This window comes from Branchiostoma lanceolatum, chromosome 1, assembly GCF_035083965.1.
Source record: "Branchiostoma lanceolatum isolate klBraLanc5 chromosome 1, klBraLanc5.hap2, whole genome shotgun sequence".
Lineage (NCBI taxonomy): Eukaryota > Metazoa > Chordata > Leptocardii > Amphioxiformes > Branchiostomatidae > Branchiostoma > Branchiostoma lanceolatum.
Genome location: NC_089722.1, coordinates 15,816,883 through 15,835,113, shown reverse-complemented (window position 1 = coordinate 15,835,113; position 18,231 = coordinate 15,816,883). Strand labels below are relative to the sequence as shown.

Genomic DNA, 18,231 nt, shown 5'->3' with positions numbered 1-18,231 from the left:
CATATTTGCGAGGAACCACGTTCTGTGAAAGTTACAGAGTACAATGAAGAAGAAGAAGAACTTTATTGCGCGACAATTGTGTCTGGTACAATGTATGGCAACGTTCGCAAATGAAAGTCGAACTATTACTAATAGTTAACAAATACAAAGAACTAGTCTAAGCTATGACTAACAACAGAAATAATCTATAGAACAATGTATATGCCAATGTGAAGGCGTCTTTTTGTGAAACTATTTGCTGTGACAAATTTCGTGTTTGTACTACAAAACACACCAACTAGTCAGGTTCCAACTCAGCAATTATATGTATGAAATGAAATGTCACATTTACATATCATCGTGCACATATAGGCACTTTATGATACTACTGGGAGAAAATGAAAATGAATATAAAAAGGGATAGAAAATGGTTTATATTCGCAAAATTGGAAACGCTATAGCGATTAGAAAACAATACAAGTGTACAAGAACGTTGTGATTTTGATAGTCACGGCTTTATATCATGTGGTTTAGTCCTAGGGATGAATTGGGATTACCCTTGACTTTGAGCCAACGTTTTGGTAGTCTAATCAACAGAACATACGCACGGAGTACTTTTATGGATAATTCCCGGGGGTTAGTTTTACCCACTTAAACGTGACCGCAGTAATCTATCAGGAGTCCACTGTGTATTATAGTAATGAAGCTGCCCTGATGAAAGCATGGCCCTGAGGTACGTAGTATAGCATGCTGGAGGCTAGCCAGACGTGGGTAGTATAGTAGACGCAGTGTGAAAATATTTATTCAGGAGGCCAACGCCAACATAATGTTTGGATAACTCTTTTAACAGACATGTTTCATTTTGGTATAGTATTCTTTTATATTAAGGTAGGGCGGCAAAAGCACAAAGGAATTATCGTAGAACGGGGAAACAAACCAAGCATATCAACATTGACAAGCAATACATCTACATGAAAAATGAGTTCTCTCTGTGCATGTAATTCATATTCCTAGTACGTGAATCACAACATCAAAAAGACATTCCCCAATGCGCTGTTATCATGACCACTGACCTAGCCCCATTAAACCTGCCCCAGCGCTCTGCCAGGTAATTTGCCGACCAAATAGTCTTGACGTCTATGTCGACCTCCGCATGTCATCACAGATAACATATGCATGACTTATGATGACATGCAACGAATTAATCTAAAAAAGACTTTCTGAATCCTAGAGGTTGAAACAGATCATTTGCCGTAGCATTTTACGATATGTTGAAGATGATTCAACGTTATAGGCATCTTTTAATAATTTTCCCTCCGGATTTTACTAAATGAAGGCATATCTGTTATGTATGATACTGTATCTCTATGAAATGGAATGTTCTATGACTAATGTTTTTATGTTGCCCTTTGCTCTCCATATCTCTCTATTACTAATTCTCTTACTTTGACCTCCACAATCCGGAAAGGCAAACTCACTTTCTCTAAATCAAAAGTCAACATAAACATTTAGCCATCGATACACCAAATTGACATTTTGACCCTGTGTTTTTAACCTCATAATCGATAATTATGCGCTGCTCAATTCCACTTTTCTACTTCTTGACAATTTGGACTATAATAGTTTGCCTGGACATGCAACAAGCAAGTCCAACCCATTTAAGACAGACGGGATTAGGACACACGTGCTAGACTAAATGCTATGTAACGATGAAAGTGCACCGCGTACTTCCATAGCTTGGGGGGCTCTCCTGACTAAAGCACATTCCTGCCCACTTACCACCGAGGCCCAAGGGTTGGTCAGTTTGCCATTTCTCAATGTTATTTTGTAGAACTAATCACAAGCCTGATTTTTTCTATGGCAGTTTCTCCTTTGTCCTCCCTCTAGACAAGGACCACACAATTCAACATAGAACAAGAGTTCGGAGACCTCAAATCTCCATGAAATATAAATTATGCAAATTAGGCCCACATTTGCATAATTTATATCACATTCTATAGATAATCCTCATACTTATGCAAATTCAATTTCAATTTGCATAATTTGCGATTCATTGTGTACATCTCTGTCTAAACTACCTGCGCTGCATAGTAAATAACATGAATATCTGTTGCTCCTTTCTTCAGTTATAACATATTCTCCTTAGAAAATTTTGACAAATACGCCATTGCAGATCCAGTGACACATACCAGAGGGTCAAAAATCAACCTTAACCTTTCTCCTCCCAACTCCTACCAACATACCAAATATCATTACAATCCATCAAGGCGTTCTTAAGTTATGCTGACTTTAAGCATCCGGACGCACAGATATACACACACGCAAACATACTCAAAACAATATCTCCATGAAAAAAATAACCAGCCGGTGTGCAGCACAGAACATCTTTATTTGTAATATTGTAACGAAGATGTGTCATCCAGATGATATGCCTGGGTCATCCTTCATTGACCATTCTTAGTCAAAGTCAAAGCCGGTTGGGTCATATGTGGTATAACGCCACACCACAGTATCTCCTTCGTGCAAATAGACCCAGTCTATTCCTGTAAAAGAAGAAGAAACACAACTGAGTTGTGGTTATACCAGGACATTTATCTGGACATTTTCAATGTTTGTTCTTTCTTTTGACATGTCCAGTCCCGAAAAAGGCACGTGTTGAAAAGTTGACTGAAAGTAACCACCTCCAAACCCCCAAAATAAGGCAACAGTTACTGCTGCGTCTAAACTAAGCTGTAGTGTGAGAACTTCTTTCCGCAGTGCTTCAAAAGCTTGTTCCTTGTTCATGTAATCATAATTTTATCTATATAAGACCATACCTAAGACAGTTCGATATACGACAGCACATTGGTGGAGAGGGCGAATGAACCAGCCTTGGCTACCACTTCCTGAGGTGCGCTGAAAATAAGTGCCCAAGGTTTTTTTCTAGGAAAATACGTATTTCTTCAGTTATAATCAGTTGAATTTTTTTCTTTTGCTGTGCGTAATCTACTTTGAAATTGAAAGTAGATACGCACAGGAAAAGAGAAAAAAAATTGAAATAGAGATATTCGCTTGCTTCGTTTTACAGTCGCCAAACCAAAAAGCGTCCTTTAGCGATTGTGGCAGTCATGACAAGAGGACAGAGCACTTACTGTATTTCTGTAGCAGAGAAGCCGCTGGAGCAGATTCCTTAAGCTTTGCATTTATGGTGATAGAGTTTGTTTTGGACGATCAGGAATTACTAAGCAGACATAAAAATACGGAAGAGAAGTTTCCCACGTACAAGTTCGCCGATTGATTGCCATGGAGGAGTCACGGTAACATTCACTTTCACAATAAGTCAAGTTGCGGGATCATCCGTCTTTCTCTCCTTATTTGCATGATTCCTTTTAGCTTTTCGGAGTATCTTGAAACCTTACTGTTTCTCCTTATTCTAAAGCCCCCCTCTTATTGGTCAGAAACTAGTTGGCGAACGTCATTTGCAACTAGTTGCCAAGTAGTTTCTGCCCAGTGAGAGGGGGGCTTAAGCGACAAAACCACAAAAAAAGTGCGGAATGAACAGTGAAAGTCTGTAACGTAAGGCTATGCTGTCGTACAGTGCAGTGTACCTTGGACGTGGGGCAGGCCATTCATGTCCTCAAGCTGCCAGAAGGTGTTGACATTATCGTCTGCAGCCAGGTGGTTGATGGACGTGACATGATGACCCCATTGGGCGTGGTAGGTCGCCTCGAACCTGTTTAGAATGGAGAATAAACAAGCGTCTTCATTCAGCGGCATACTATTTGTTCCTGGTTGTTGACTTGCTTCTGTTTGGTCGGAAGTTTGCTCAGAGTTCGCGCGTCCATGGATATTTGCTTTTGATAATGAGGTAATCAATATTTTGTAAAGATAACATGTTTTTCTCGAACAGCATCACCCTACGTACACATAGTACATATTCCCTAGCGGCAGCCGCATAATTTCAATGTTGAGGTGGGGGGTGTATAGTGTCAAGCGCCGAAGGTGTGAGGAATCTAACTGTACATGTTCCCAGAGAAATTGTACAATCATAACCGGCTTATTTATAAAATAAGCCGTCCAGGCTAACTGATGTACATGCCAATCGTGCGAATCTTTACTTTGAATGTACATTATTACCAACTTGAAAGAACGACTGAGGTACTCGTGATGAGCCATGCAGTCACCACAGTAACCTGCTTTTGCATCGAACGTTTATCGAGTATTCAGGTTATCAACTACTCGTAACGTGTGTGTTTGTGTGCGTGAGTCTCTCTCTGTGTCTGTCAGTCTGTCTGTCTCTCCCCCTCTCTCTATCTGTGTGTGTGTGTGCGTGCGTGTGTCTGTTTCCGGATATTTGTGGTCAACATAACTTAAGACCATCTGGATGGGTCGTGATGATATTTGGTATGTGGGTAGGTTTTGGGACGACGGAGGACACAGTCGATTATGGCCCCCCTGGTGTGTGACCTTGTTCTATCCTGTAACTAGGTACATACGTGAAGCCAGGAATGGTCTCTCTTGCAATCAGCAGCAGCTTGTAGACGGACTGCCCGGCAGGTACGGTTACCACAGTGGTGTATGGGACCCAGTTCGGATCAACGTCATTCACAACTTGCAAAGTCACATGGGCAACTCCACGATCTGTGAGACAGTATGAAGGAACCTACCATGAAATTTAGTAGGTTGTTGGGGGTCGGGGAAACGAAGGTCAAGTTCGAAGATGGGTACTCTGGGGGGCTCCTACGGTGCTACAGTGGGCATTTTTTATCTAAATTTTGGAGGAGGATAACTCAAGCAGGGTTTGGTGGATCTTAATTGTTTTGGGCAGGTAGAAACGATTAGTGATGATTATGACTAGTTTGGGAATAGAGTTTGCATCTAACGATAACTCCCAGCCAAGATATAATCAAGTCCTTTCCGCACAAGAGGGTGCATAGGGCGACGCCCATCTCTGTTTCAATAGTACTTGGGCCACACAACTTTGTGCAATCACTACAACAGGGGGTTAACGTCATTTCACTAGTAGTAGGTGTGTTTGTTCAACTACCATATTTTCCCCCAAATTCTTGGTGCTAAGGTAAGCAGACAAAGCAGTATGCATCATTTCAAACGTCTTTGGTATGACTCGGCTGGATCATGGAATCTACCGAATGCAAGGTTAACACTCTGCTGACTTGGTCATTGCACTGGCCTGACAACCCTATATAATAGTCGCAGCGCGATTGCCGTCTATAGTCCAGCGGCATAGCTGAAAAATTATGCAATTTGGCACTCATGTTGTTGAATGTATTCTTAGCAAATATAGATATGGAGGCATCTCAATTTCTGTCCAAAATTAATTTTACGTTTTTTTTTGGCCATTTTTAGGTAAAAAAAATTGGGCTCCTGAGCTCTGGTATTTAACCCAAATGACCTCAAATTTGATATGGGGATGCCTATGATATATGTCCACATGATTTCACTCACAATTCTTTTTCAAACATTACTAAAAATGGTTAATTTTGCGTTTTGTTGCTATTTTCGACAAATGTTGTACATTTTTGGCTCCTGTGACCTAGTATTCAAACCAAATGACGTGCAATCTGGTGGAATGAGGGCCATATTGGTCCATTCTATCGGCATTGGGATAACAGCAAGTTTTTCTACAGGATGGATTTCGTTAATTGCAACAAAAGAACTATAATTAATTTTAAAAGGCTTGCTTACCTGAACACGCGAAGTCGAGTGCCAAGACAAGTACCAAAACCCATAAGGAAAACTTGATGCAGCTGACCATTGCTGATGAAGTTTCTTTTGCAATTGTAGCCTCAATGCATTTATCGTGTGTATCAGTTAAATTTGCGTCATCACATATTTACCATGACTGCCACAGCTGTGTATTAACAGTACTCAGGCGTTTCCTATTTCCGTTCCCAGGAAATGGCGGATGCCGGGTGGTACAAGAAATGCACGTATGTTTGTCTTCAAATACTTTCCCTACTTTTTCGTCTGCTCTTTTCAGATGTGTACTATTGGTGAAGGACCAAAGATTGTTTACTATAATCCTGCATGGCTATGCTGTTTTTGACTGTCATGGTAGTTCTATACTGTATTGTATTTTATTTTATTTTATCAAATTTATTGTATTCATTGTATTGTATTGTATTTTGTTGCATTTTGTTGTATTTCATTGTATGTTATTGTACTGTATCTTATTGTATTTAATTGTATTTAATTATATTTATTATATTCTATTGTATTTTGTTGTATTTTATTGCTTTTTATTGTATCTTATTGTGTTTTACTGTATTTTATTGTATTGTATTCAGACAAAGTACGCACATTGAAGAGTCTTGAGAGTCGCTGTTTTGCGAGAGACCGTAAATGCATTGTTGTTGAGCTCACTCCTTTACCCTTGTACGCCATGACCTCAGAATAACCCTCGCGCACTCTTATCTCCTAATCACCTGTAGGGTACTCACAGGCAAATACTATAATAACATTCCACGGTTACTGAAATTCTAATCATCTGTTTTCTTTGTGACTAACAGATCTGATAACTAATTCACCGTGATTGCAGAACAAAGAGACCAAACCTTTCCGTTGGTAAATATTAGGATCTATCTCTCTGATGTAGCAGAAAGTCTTTCCCACAGGCTCTCGAACCAGAGCCAAACAGGGTCTGTTTCGTCTTTTTTTTTCTATATTCATTCTTTTTATTAATTTTCAGAATAATAAAATATAAAATATCATTTGCATAGTTGATATCTATTAATGTTTCTCACTTCCATATGTCCAGTTACATATGTCACGTGTTTGAGAGTCCTATCATGAACTAGATACAGATTTGCATGATACGTATCTCATTATGTAACTTATCACTCAAGCTATCTACATACATGACCATCCATCAAGCCCTTCTTGAGTTATTACCTTTCAAAGTCTGAATTCGAAGCAAAACCTGCTCCGCTAGGGGGTCACTTACTCTCTGTCCAAAGAGCTATCTACCACTAAAAAATCAGGACCATAGCATGTCCAGAACACGAGATATCAAAACAGGAAGTTTTAGTACCGTAACAAGCTGCTAGGGGGCCCAAAATCTAATCATTTTCAGGTGTCATCAAGACCTACCCATCTATCAAATATTAAGACAATTTATCCAGACCTTCTCGAGTTATGCTGTTCAATTACATGCACACATACACATACACATACACAAACGCTACCCAAAACATTATCTTCTTGGCGAAGATGATAAGTGAAACAGAGACAGAGACTTTATATGTCACGTCGTGTCGTGACCGCATGTTATTCTTAGAACCTTACATGATTTTCTTCAGAATTTCAGTTTCAGAAACCAAAATGTCTGTTGAAGGTAAGAGTAGAAGGACCCTTGTACCAATCAGATCGTCCGATAGGTCGAGCATCACATAATTACGTTTGGTAAGGATATTGCCTCTTCCTAGTGCTGACTGTGTTCCCCGTCCCTGATGCTGACTGTGTATCCCTGTCCCTGGTGCTGACTGTGTTTGCCTGTCCCTGGTGCTGACTGTGTTTCCCTGTCCCTGACTGTGTTTCCCGTCCCTGATGCTGACTGTGTATCCCTGTCCCTGGTGCTGACTGTGTTTCCCTGTCCCTGGTGCTGACTGTGTTTCCCTGCCCCTGGTGCTGACTGTGTTTCCCTGTCCCTGGTGCTGACTGTGTTTCCCTGTCCCTGGTTCTGACTAAGTTTCCCGTCCCTGGTGTTGACTGTGCTTTCCTGTTCCTTATGCTGATTGTATGGTGTTTCCCTGTTCCTTGTGCTAATTGTATTACCCTGTCCTCAGTACTGATTTGTTTTTCTGTCCCTGGTGCTGACAGTGATTTTCTGTCCCTGGTGCTGACTGTTTTTGCATGTCCTTGCAGCAGTACTGTTCCTGGTGCCTGGTGATGATTGTTTTCTTGCCTTACATTCGAACACAAAAGTGCATTACATGTATCTACCTCAAGAGAGCTCCCCGAAGTGTATGCCTTCCTATTTCGCAGTCCAACAGCGTCACATAGCGACCTATACCAATATGACAGCACGTGCGGCAGTCAGACTGGACAAATTCCTTGCGACAAGAAATTGCCTCTATAACTAAAAATCAAACTTTCTTCACTGGGTTACAAACTTGTGGAAGTAGGGAAATATTTGTATCATCATAGATCTTCCATTCATGTCCTTTATTGCACGGCTATGGTGCGATTATATTTTGGCTACCAAAAGAGTGACGTATTCAGACTCAGCACACACATTAATCATAATCTAGCTACTTTATTGACGATGAAAATCGATCGGGTTGCGATCGCTGTGTGTTCTGGGAACGACAACATCAGCTCAGCATCCTGGGATGGAGACGGAGTTGTCATCCGGTACGGTGGGGTCAGCAGGCTGGTCAATCAGCTGGTAATCATTTGCCTCATCCTAGCGGTAAACAACAGTATTACACGCCATATAACTAGATGTTTTTAAATACCTCACAGATACGTCATTCAATCAATGAAATAATGGTCGTCATCTTTAGAAAACATTTTGATAAATGCTTACTTGAAATTAGTTGGAAAGAAAAGAGCGTCAGTACTCCGTGTCATATACTCTGTGTAATCTTGTTTCTTCAATTTGTGCATCCAAGCAGAAACAAGTACACAACACGTGGTAAAAGGAAAAATGAATTTGCTTGTAAGATTCAACTAACGTTACTGTTTTATGCTTCGGTCCCATTTCCAATACGGGGCCCTGCCGGGCTGTTTGCGAAAACGAAAAATAACAAATGCACATCAAGAAATTACACAATATGTGGGTAGGAGTATTTTTTAACGTTTTGCGTCATTTGTTGTCTTTTATATTATATTTTTCGTTCACACAACCTGCCCGGCCGGGCCCCGGATCGGAAACGGGACCGTAGCACTAGTAAGTTTTACAATCTTGCCAATTAGAACGTAGTATTTGTGCAATGGGCGTCTACCAATGTTAGATTTAATCATATCTGTGATGTAGAACTCACCGGAAAGTTGTATGACATCACCTGACCGTTACGAACGTGTTGTTCGAAACGTTCAGCCTCCTCATTGGTCCATGGGTGCTGATTGATGACGTCAATCACGGTCTGGTTAACCATGCTGGCCGGGTAGTAGATCGGGAACGGATACTCCCTAAGATAATAAACGACAAACGTCTTTGATATTCTTCATATAATGCACATAGACTCACTATCATTGATACATAATTATCAACACATTGCTACATTTGAATCAAAGATGACTTTACCAGTCCGTTATGATGTTTATATTTTTTGGAATTTATTACAACTTTTGACTGTGGTTTTATAAAATGTTACATCTCTTGATGCATGGTCCAATGTTGATGCAGACAAAACACACGTGTTAGATGAACAGTACTAGTCTTATACGTACCAGCCGGCATAGTAGATACCAAAGAAGGTTGCCTGTTGATTGATTTCCAGCTGGGAGTAACAGATGCTCAGTTTGATCCGCGGGTAGTACTGAATGAAGTTGATGCACATCTCTTCCCTGGAACCCAAACCTCCCTGCAGTTCAGGAAGTAGCAGTTTGATCGTAAGAATTAATCATTAGCTGTCCGGTTGCAAATGAAGTATACTATATGATGATACATATGGTGATACACCCAGATGCAAATTCGTCACTTTGTATTTTGATGACAATGGCTGCAAAACAAAACTATTTTTTTATTCATTTGTGCTTCGATCTACAACTTACCACCGTGACCTGCGTCCTATCGGTGGTCTTGTAGGTGCATTCCGTGATGAGTAGGTCACCCTATAGGATAAAACATAGAAAAAAAACCTTTGAAGGATGTACATGTCTAGGATCTAGACTTTAAAGTTAGTTACATGAAGTAAGAAAGGCCTGTATTTTTTTAACCTCAAGCACCGGCAGAAATGTTACAAGTGAACAGCCACAATGACAGAAGAGGCGACTTCTTCCTTTACCTCTTTCACGACGACCTCCGGATCGAGGAGTCGGATCTCCTGCAGATCGAAGTCGTACGTCTCGTCCCGTCCGACGTAAGACTGCATCACGCCGTTCCTGACCAGCTTAGTTCGTACGGCTGTCCCGGCCAGATGAGAGTGGGGCATGGAGGCGAACACGTGGATGGGCTGGCCTAGCTCCTGCAGGTACTGTTGTACGGTACGAGGGATTTAATTAAGTTAGATGAGTAGCTGACTGTGTTTCCATTGCTGTCCCTGGTGCTGACTGTGTTTCCTTGTCCCTGGTACTGACTGTGTTTCCCTGTCCCTGGCGCCGACTATGTTTCCCTGTCCCTGGTGCTGACAATGTTTCCGTGTCCCTGGCGCTGACTATGTTTCCCTGTCCCTGGTGCCGACTATGTTTCCCTATCCCTGGTGCCGACAAGGTTTCCCTGTCCCTGGTGCTGACTGTGTTTCCCTGTCCCTGGCGCCGACTATGTTTCCCTGTCCCTGGTGCCGACTATGTTTCCCTGTCCCTGGCACTGACTATGTTTCCCTGTCCCTGGTGCCGACTTTGTTTCCCTGTTCCTGGTGCCGACTGAATGAAGTATGTGAATGAAGCTGGTGAATGAAGTAAATGAAAAGAGTAGCTTGATTTCTGAAAGATATTGTAAAAAAAGACGTATAGTATTTTCAACTTCAAAATTTTCAACGATCGGCATTAATCAGTTTTACATTGGGGAACACCACTAGTGACCTTGGTCTAGTTTCAAAGTCGCCAAAGCTGATATTGTTGGAAACCTAAAATGTGCAATGAACTCCTGTCACTTTTTAATGTATTGTCCATTGTGCCTCCTTACCGGGTCTAGACCGAAACAGAAGCCGGTGGTGTCGAAACTCTCGGCCCCGGGAGGGATGACGTGCGATTGAGTGGAGGTAACTCCGATGTCAAGTACACCAGCGTCGTACTGCCTCACATTGGGCGTGTAGTAGAACCTCAGTCCGGAACTGTCCCGTTCACCTGTTGGTGTTAAAGTATATTGCAGTTGTTCCTTTAAGCCCAGTGTGACCTGACCAGTGGGCCGTATGCCCCGAGTGTATGTTTGAACTGGTATGACCTACAGGTGCACGTGAGACTAGACCCCAACGAACTCGAGAACTTGACCCTCTTCATACTATGATTCGGGAATCTGGATTTACCATGGCACGGGTTGATCCAGATTCGTGTATCCTACTATGAAAAATCCAAATCAGGCCCCAAGTGGGGGTGAATCCCGATCGGCCAAATCGAATAGGTCTTATTTCAAATCTGGATCAATGCCGTCCCTGAGTGAATGTAGATTCTCGAATTCTGGTATAAACGAGCTCCTTATTTTGTTTCTTTCACCTCATTCCCGATAAATTTCTCCATATCATTTTGGGGTAAAAAGAAGGGGGGGCACAACATCAAGACAAGACGCGTGTTTGTTTCATGAGCACAAGATCTGCTACGATTGTCCTTACAACGAGTGACTTACCACTGATCCGTTTCGGGTTGTCATAGTGCATTTCCATCATAACGTAATCCGGGTCATCGTCTGTCCCAAGAGAGAAGCCCACGTGGTCGGGATAGGTGAAACCCTACGGAGACATTGGAGTGCATTTTGGTAAGCTGTGCAGTTTGGAAGGCTGATAGAACAATATTTTACGGTATTTTCTGATCCCTGTGCCGCCAACATTTCCATTGACACCGATTTCCCCCTAAATGCTGCGACCGCTCTGTGATCACTGTTTGAGCAAAGATCACTCATCGAACGAATCACAACAACAACAAAAAACAAACAAAAAACAATCTTTATTGACACAACGAAAGTACAGCGACTTTTGTAAGATCTATACATACATACAGACATACATACATACACATACATACATACACATACATACATGCAAATAAGTGCATAGAAATGAGTTCAATCATATGGGAGAGAGCAACATATTGAAATGTAACGTGTCGTATACTTATACATTGCTTGTTCTAATGTCCAAACATTCGTTGATGTATAAATCTATCAAGAACGAACATTTTTGTTGTCTTTTAACGTTAAATACCTTATACCTTGCACATCATACGCATTATATTTTAGTCGCTAAACGGTGACTCAGTGATCTCCGTCTGGTAGAAAGGTGATCTTATCAGCCTTGCGGATTTAGTTGCTTTGATGGTAAAGTTAGGACAAGGTGACCTCATGGTCTAACGGTCTACACAAGTGGGCTAATGTATAGGATTCAACTAAGATTGGCTCACTTATGTAACCGTCACTAACCTTTCCTCCGATTGCCCAGGCAGTCATGATGGATTTGCATTGGTTCCATTCTTCCGGCATGTTGGGATGGTAGCACTCATGACCCCCGTCCAACATCGGAGGGACCTGTCCCAACTTGCACTGGTACACGAGGATATGGTGAACAAGAGACTCGTGACCTGGCTGGATGATCGGTTCGATCTGACAAACGAAAAACACGTAATGAGTAAAGATATTCTATGTCTATATTTTCATCAAGTTTCATTTTGTATTTTTTTTTTTTGCTAAAAAAATTGCATTTTTTGAAAATTCAAGATGGCGGACCCAAGATGGCGGATAGATGGCGGACCCAAGATGGCGGATAGCTAAAAGATATATGACATAATTTTAAGACGTCATTGTGACGTCATTGCTGTTGCTGTTGACAACACAAGCCTTAGCAGACACTTATATTCTGTTAGTCACCATTTCTGTTAAGAAGTTGTTGCATACCTTTGAGTTTTATGGGAATACCCTATTTATACGGTTCCAGCCAATAAAGTCACGTGAATGACGTCATAAATACATGTCATGAAAGACAAGTATGGACTGTATTGGTGGACTGCAGTGCAAGTTCATGGATCACCTTGACAACATGATGCTTTCTGTCCAACGTTGGCAGCCGCAAGGTGTTACACCAGTACGTCGTCTCCTTCGCAGGGACCAGAACCTGTACACGTGTATATCAATACGATGGATCAGGTACAAACGACTAAGATAATTCAAATTTATAACGTGATATTCTAGCCATTTTCGGCAAGTTATTTTTCAGACACAAATTGTTTTTGAGCAAATTGTTTTTCAGCAGCAAGTTGTTTTTCAGCAAGTTTTCCCTAGTGTTTCACTATTCACATCGGGAAGTTCATCCACAGTCCGGAGACATCAATGAAAATCAGTTAAGTTTGTTGCTTTGCTCTCGCTAAAAGGAGATGCATATCAAGTATTAGGTAGCGTGCGTAGCCTAGGGGTTAGCGATCTTGGCTCTGGAACTAGAAGTCCCGGGTTCGATCCGCTACCGGAAAGGGTCGCAGTCCTTAGGACGGGACGTTAAGCCGTGGTCCACTGTTCATTGTGCTTGTCGAAAGAGCTAGGGGAATTTCCCCGGTACAATGAACCCTTTAAATACTGTACATAGCGCCTGCCTTCTCTGTCACGACCAGTGGAAGATTAACCCATTTAGATCTGTTCATTGAGTTCGTTTGAGCTAAACTGGTTCGAAATCACTTTCCTTTATTTTATACAAGTACTCGCAAAGAGACATGTACTTACATTCTGGCTGGTCAGTTCCATGGTTAGGATATTGCTGTCCTGTATGTCGAGGCTTGGTGGGTTCTTCTGCAACAGGATGATGCTCTTAGTCCCGCGGTTCCTGCCGTGGTACAGCACATGTGGTCCGTTCTGTCCGACATGACCATGGTCCACGGGGTCGAGGTCGTTAAAGGACCAGATGACTCGCTGGGTGTCTTCCTATTCGGGACGAAGGCAGCGAAACGGTTCTTACCTTAACATTCTAGTATCTACATGATTTCCGTAGGCCCCTATTCCACTGGGACGGCGAATTCACGGAGATCTCACGGCGACCTAAAGTTGTCCAGATCGCTGTGAGCGCCGAACTCCTGGAAAATGTGCTCATTGACAAGTGGAATCTCTACGGCGACCCTTGCGCGTTCTTATACCCCCATTCCACTTGGACGGCGCTCTCGCTGCGACCTAGAATTGGCCAGAGCGCTGTGAGAGCGCCGAACTCCTGGAAAATGTGCTCATTGACAAGTGGAATCTCTACGGCGACCTTTGCGCGTTCTTATACCCCCATTCCACTTGGACGGCGCTCCCGCCACGCTCTCGCTGCGACCTAGAATTGGCCAGAGCGCTGTGAGAGCGCCGAACCCCCGAAAAACGTGCAAATCTCTCCGGCGACCCTTGCGCGCTCTCTGCGCGACCAAAATCTCAAATGTCAGCAACTTTTATGAGCGACCAAAAATTTCACAGATCATTCAACGAATTTCAGAGATAAAGAATGATTTTTTAAAACGTTTTGGCTCTGTTTCATTTTAAGTCATACCTTTACCTCTTGCATCATAACTGAATTATGAAATCAAGGGGAAAAAAATTCAATTTTGGTCGCTGCACGGTCGCTCAGCGTGTGTCTTAACATTAAGTTATATGTATGTTCAACTTGTGTTTAAATATGTTTTTCTGTGTTGTCCGTCATGTAGCCTGTTTGACATAAATATCTTTTATCATGCTACGTTATAATGCTAATGGAAACGTAAATCACAGAATTTTGAAATACTCTTTGAACTACTACCAATAAAATTTGGAGGGAATTTAGTCAAACAAAGTAAAATGGTGTGTGGTAATCCTTACCGTGATCTCCCTGTCCTCCGCAGTGTCGCACGGCCTGAGCCTCCTGCGGAACCTGAGGACGGTGTGTGTGCCGTTCTCGTACCCGGACAACAGCTCCACGTCCTGGTGGGCGTCCAGCCGCGGCTCGAAGTACCCCTCCGCAAAACGGTCCTGTGATACAAGGGTTGCACAAATGTTCAACAATACACTCTAGCAGTATGATAAGTACCATACAGTGGCGGTCGCTGTGTATGTGTCGGATTAACCAGACGGATACGAGGTAGTTGATCATTAGCATATCGTACCGTTCCAAAGATAAAAACAGTCGGAAAGTACTATAAGTTGTTGCATTTAAACATAGTCATTTATCGGCATACATACATATGCATGGTACATATTCTTATTTGAATATTAATTGATATAATACTAAAATGTGTACAGGTGACTAGTTAAAACTATTTACCGTTATAAAGGCCTGACCGTCCTTCACCCATCCGATGATGACGTCAGATCCTTCCATGCCACCATTGGGCGACAAGCCGAGTCCGATGTACCCCGTGGTCTGCACATGCGCCTCGAACGTGATGGTCTCCCTGTCGAACTTCCACAGCAGGTTGAACCGGCCGAGCACGTCTAGAGAGGCCTGGTGGGTGAAATCTCCGCCGTCTGTGGTTGATGAATAAATAGCACAAGAAATGAAAAACATGACACTAGTCAGAAATTGCTATTGGTTTATTGGCCAGAAACTACCCGTGCAATGGCAGCCAGTGCTGAATCGCTGCAGGATTTACAATAATTTACACATAATACACAACAGATACATATTTGCTCCACACTTGCACTTTGTGGAACTGTCGCAAGGGTCTGGGAGGCTGCCATTCGGCGCCAGCAAGTGACCTCAAGACGACCTTCCCCAACCGAAGTCAGGTACCCATTCACACCTGGGTAGATTGAGGAAAGTCATTTTCAGTGCCATTCCCAAGGGCACAACATCGGGCATAGCAGTGGTTTCGAACTTTTCGGCTCTGGGCGAAACACCCTACCGATTGCGCCACACGATGCCACATTGCTGAGTTGCGATAGATTGCGATTGATTTAGTGTATTCCCAACTGTTTTAAAACAAACGTGATTTAAAACAAGTTTGATTTCAATACCTAGAACCTGTAGTGCCAGTGAGATGTTTGTTTTTAACATGATACGTTCTATGGCAGATGGCGTAAACATGCAGTGTTATTCTTATGTTTACCGTCTTTTCCACTCATCTAACACCATTGTTAACGTTTAGGCTGTACTTAAGTCAGATTCATTCTATCGGAACACATACTTCCCAAACCTCTGGAACGTCTGTATATATAGGATATGATGTTTGCTTGTTTTGTATGCACTTAGATTATGTGTATATATTTTTGACTATGGGTCAGTGAGTGCCTGAAACAAATAAATAATAATAGTACATAGAATTAAAATTCAATTGGTGTTTACTATGAAAGAATTGTTACATTTTTGTTGTTTCTTACCATGGCTAGAGTGCTGGAAGTCCCTGACAGCGCCAAGGATCTGCGGCCGGGGAGGTAAACAACAGATTATTCATGGCGCATGTTTCTGCCTGCCCAGTATCACCAATGACGACGAGTAAAACAACCTACCATATGGCATGTGTAAATGGCCTACATACTTCGATCGTGAAGTACATCACGAATCACTTGAGATAAAGCAAAACGTACGAAAACATTGACCTTTACACCCTCTTCCACTAGAGGCTTCGACAGCTGTTTGACCTTACATTTTACAGATCGCTCAACGAAATTCATAAATAAAGAACTCATTTTTAAACTTTAATTGTGTTTTGTTGTGTTTTAAATTATGATAATTCAACATAGTGCATCATATTCCAATTATGAAATCAAGGGTCACATAAATCCGGTTTTTGTCATTGTATGGTCGCTCAGCGATTGCCGTCTGGTTAAAAGGGACTGTGGCGTCCAGAACCGTGCTTTATCCAGAACCGTGTCTAGGCTCAGTTCTGGATAGTGCCTGGGGCAAAAGAACGTTCTTGGATACGCGGGGACTATTCAGAACCTTGCCCAACCTAACCCTTACCCTAAACGGGCAAGGAACGGGATAGGCACGGTTATGGATACGACAGGGGCCTTACGTGTTCAACCAGCCGCTCAAACTGCTCTCGCGCGATCGTTCATATCAACGACTTTTGATATCTCCCGCGGACAACATGTGAGCTGCATGAACTGCCATTTGATAGTCACATATTTAATTAAAAAAACTCTGGTATTATCATAAATGTTTCAACATCCAGCAGGGGTAAAAGTGTGAAAGACAACAATCTCAAATCGTCCCACTCACCTCTTCTTTGGGTATGGCTGAGGCAAGCAGACATGTACTGCCACACAACAGCAGGAGGAGGGTACAAACTCCCCGCATTGCTCGTGTTGTCCCGTAGTCCGGAGCTGGTATGGCGTGAGGGTCTTTGTTCTTGCAGAAGAGACGCGAATCTTGAGTTGTTACTCCTGCCGCGATCTTAGTCCTGTGGTGACTTCAGAGTGTCCTCTCCCTTTTAAAACACCCTTATCTGATTAACCAGTCGGTCGAATGTAAGCCCCGCCTCCTTCAATCCTTACAAACTATGACTCATGCAAATTTTAGTCACAACACAAACAGAAGATATCTTTGCTGTGTGAGCTTATGATCATGTGGATGTAGGTAATTGTTTACATGGACTTAGGCACCTTGGGGTAGACTGAGGCAGTATTGTAGACTAGCTTGGGGTTGGGCTTGACGTTATTAGACAGCCCAGGTTGACCAGATTTGAGTTAGGAAAAAAACTGTCATCGTTACTGTCATCGTTCAAAGAAAACCAAAACTTTCCTCTCTTTGTGTCAAAATAACGTTCCTGCAGCTACATGTTTTAAGAGTTGCTATCTGTTTTTGTCTTGACAAACACAATGATATATCAACGAACTGCAATGCATCATGATTGTAGAAGAGACCAAACATTTCCTTGTTGCTGAATATGCTTGCCTGTCCCTGGTGCTGACTGAGTTTCCCTGTCACTGGGACTGTATTGCCCTGTTCCTTGTGCTGACCGTATTGTGTTTCTCTGTTCCTTATGCAAATTATGTTACCCTGTCCTCGGTGCTGATTTGTTTTTCTGTCCCTGGTGCTGACTGTATTTGCATGTCCTTGCAATGTTACTGTTCCTGGTGCCTGGTGATAATCGTTTTCTTGCCTTCATTCATGGACTGTGTCTGATCTAACAAATGTTATATTTCTAACGGTTCATTCATAATGCAGACAATAGCACCAGTATGATGCAAACGATACTAGTTTTGTACTTACCAGCCGGCATAATAGAAACCGAAAAAGGTTGCCTGTTGGTTGATTTCTAGCGCGGTGTAACAGATGCTCAGTTCCAACACAAATGTGCATTACATGTATTTACCTCAAGAGAGCTCCCTGTAGCGTATGCCTTCCCATTTCCCAGTCCAACAGCGTCACATAGCGACCTATACCAATATGACAGCACGTGCGGAAGTCAGACTGGACCACTTTCTTCTGTTGCGACAAGAAATTGTCTCTATAGCTAAACATCAAACTTTCTTCAGTGGGTTACAAACTTGTGGAGGTAGGGCAATAC

The 18,231-nt window shown here is 42.3% G+C and overlaps 2 protein-coding genes across 4 annotated transcripts; both read right to left on the bottom strand.

Moving 5' to 3' along the window:
- Nucleotides 1–2,349: 2,349 nt before the first annotated feature.
- On the bottom strand, nt 2,350–5,800 carry LOC136437377 (uncharacterized). Of its 3 annotated transcripts, XR_010756177.1 has the most exons (5): nt 5,665–5,800; nt 4,455–4,599; nt 3,567–3,691; nt 2,796–2,874; nt 2,350–2,522 (listed from the first exon to the last, which is right to left on the bottom strand). XR_010756177.1 is itself a non-coding variant. In XM_066431980.1 (4 exons), coding segments are annotated over exons 1-4 (354 nt in total). In that variant the 5' UTR covers nt 5,735–5,800; the 3' UTR covers nt 2,350–2,520. The 3 variants fall into 3 exon arrangements, 2 of the variants coding, with proteins under 2 accessions (XP_066288077.1, XP_066288065.1); XM_066431980.1 differs by lacking the exon at nt 2,796–2,874 and having other exon boundaries at nt 3,555–3,691; XM_066431968.1 differs by lacking the exon at nt 2,796–2,874.
- A 2,413-nt stretch (nt 5,801–8,213) lies between these two features.
- LOC136437365 (DBH-like monooxygenase protein 1 homolog) lies at nt 8,214–17,165 on the bottom strand. The gene is made up of 14 exons (XM_066431942.1): nt 16,941–17,165; nt 16,097–16,136; nt 15,042–15,244; nt 14,600–14,749; nt 13,502–13,699; nt 12,819–12,902; nt 12,215–12,394; nt 11,426–11,528; nt 10,769–10,929; nt 9,930–10,118; nt 9,697–9,756; nt 9,373–9,506; nt 8,964–9,111; nt 8,214–8,383 (listed from the first exon to the last, which is right to left on the bottom strand). The coding sequence occupies exons 1-14, from the start codon at nt 17,016–17,018 to the stop codon at nt 8,297–8,299; spliced, it is 1,815 nt and encodes a 604-aa protein (XP_066288039.1). The 5' UTR covers nt 17,019–17,165; the 3' UTR covers nt 8,214–8,296.
- Nucleotides 17,166–18,231: the final 1,066 nt, after the last annotated feature.

Coding starts and splice junctions, on each gene's coding strand:
- LOC136437377 (XM_066431968.1), bottom strand. CDS start 5,734: ATGGTCAGCTGCATCAAGTTTTCCTTATGGGTTTTGGTACTTGTCTTG. Junction 4,600..5,664: donor ACTCGACTTCGCGTGTTCAG/GTAAGCAAGCCT, acceptor ACTGTCTCACAG/ATCGTGGAGTTGCCCATGTG. Junction 3,692..4,454: donor GAGACCATTCCTGGCTTCAC/GTATGTACCTAG, acceptor CATTCTAAACAG/GTTCGAGGCGACCTACCACG.
- LOC136437365 (XM_066431942.1), bottom strand. CDS start 17,018: ATGCGGGGAGTTTGTACCCTCCTCCTGCTGTTGTGTGGCAGTACATGT. Junction 14,750..15,041: donor ACGGTCAGGCCTTTATAACG/GTAAATAGTTTT, acceptor CTTGTATCACAG/GACCGTTTTGCGGAGGGGTA. Junction 13,700..14,599: donor CGGAGGACAGGGAGATCACG/GTAAGGATTACC, acceptor CGTCCCGAATAG/GAAGACACCCAGCGAGTCAT.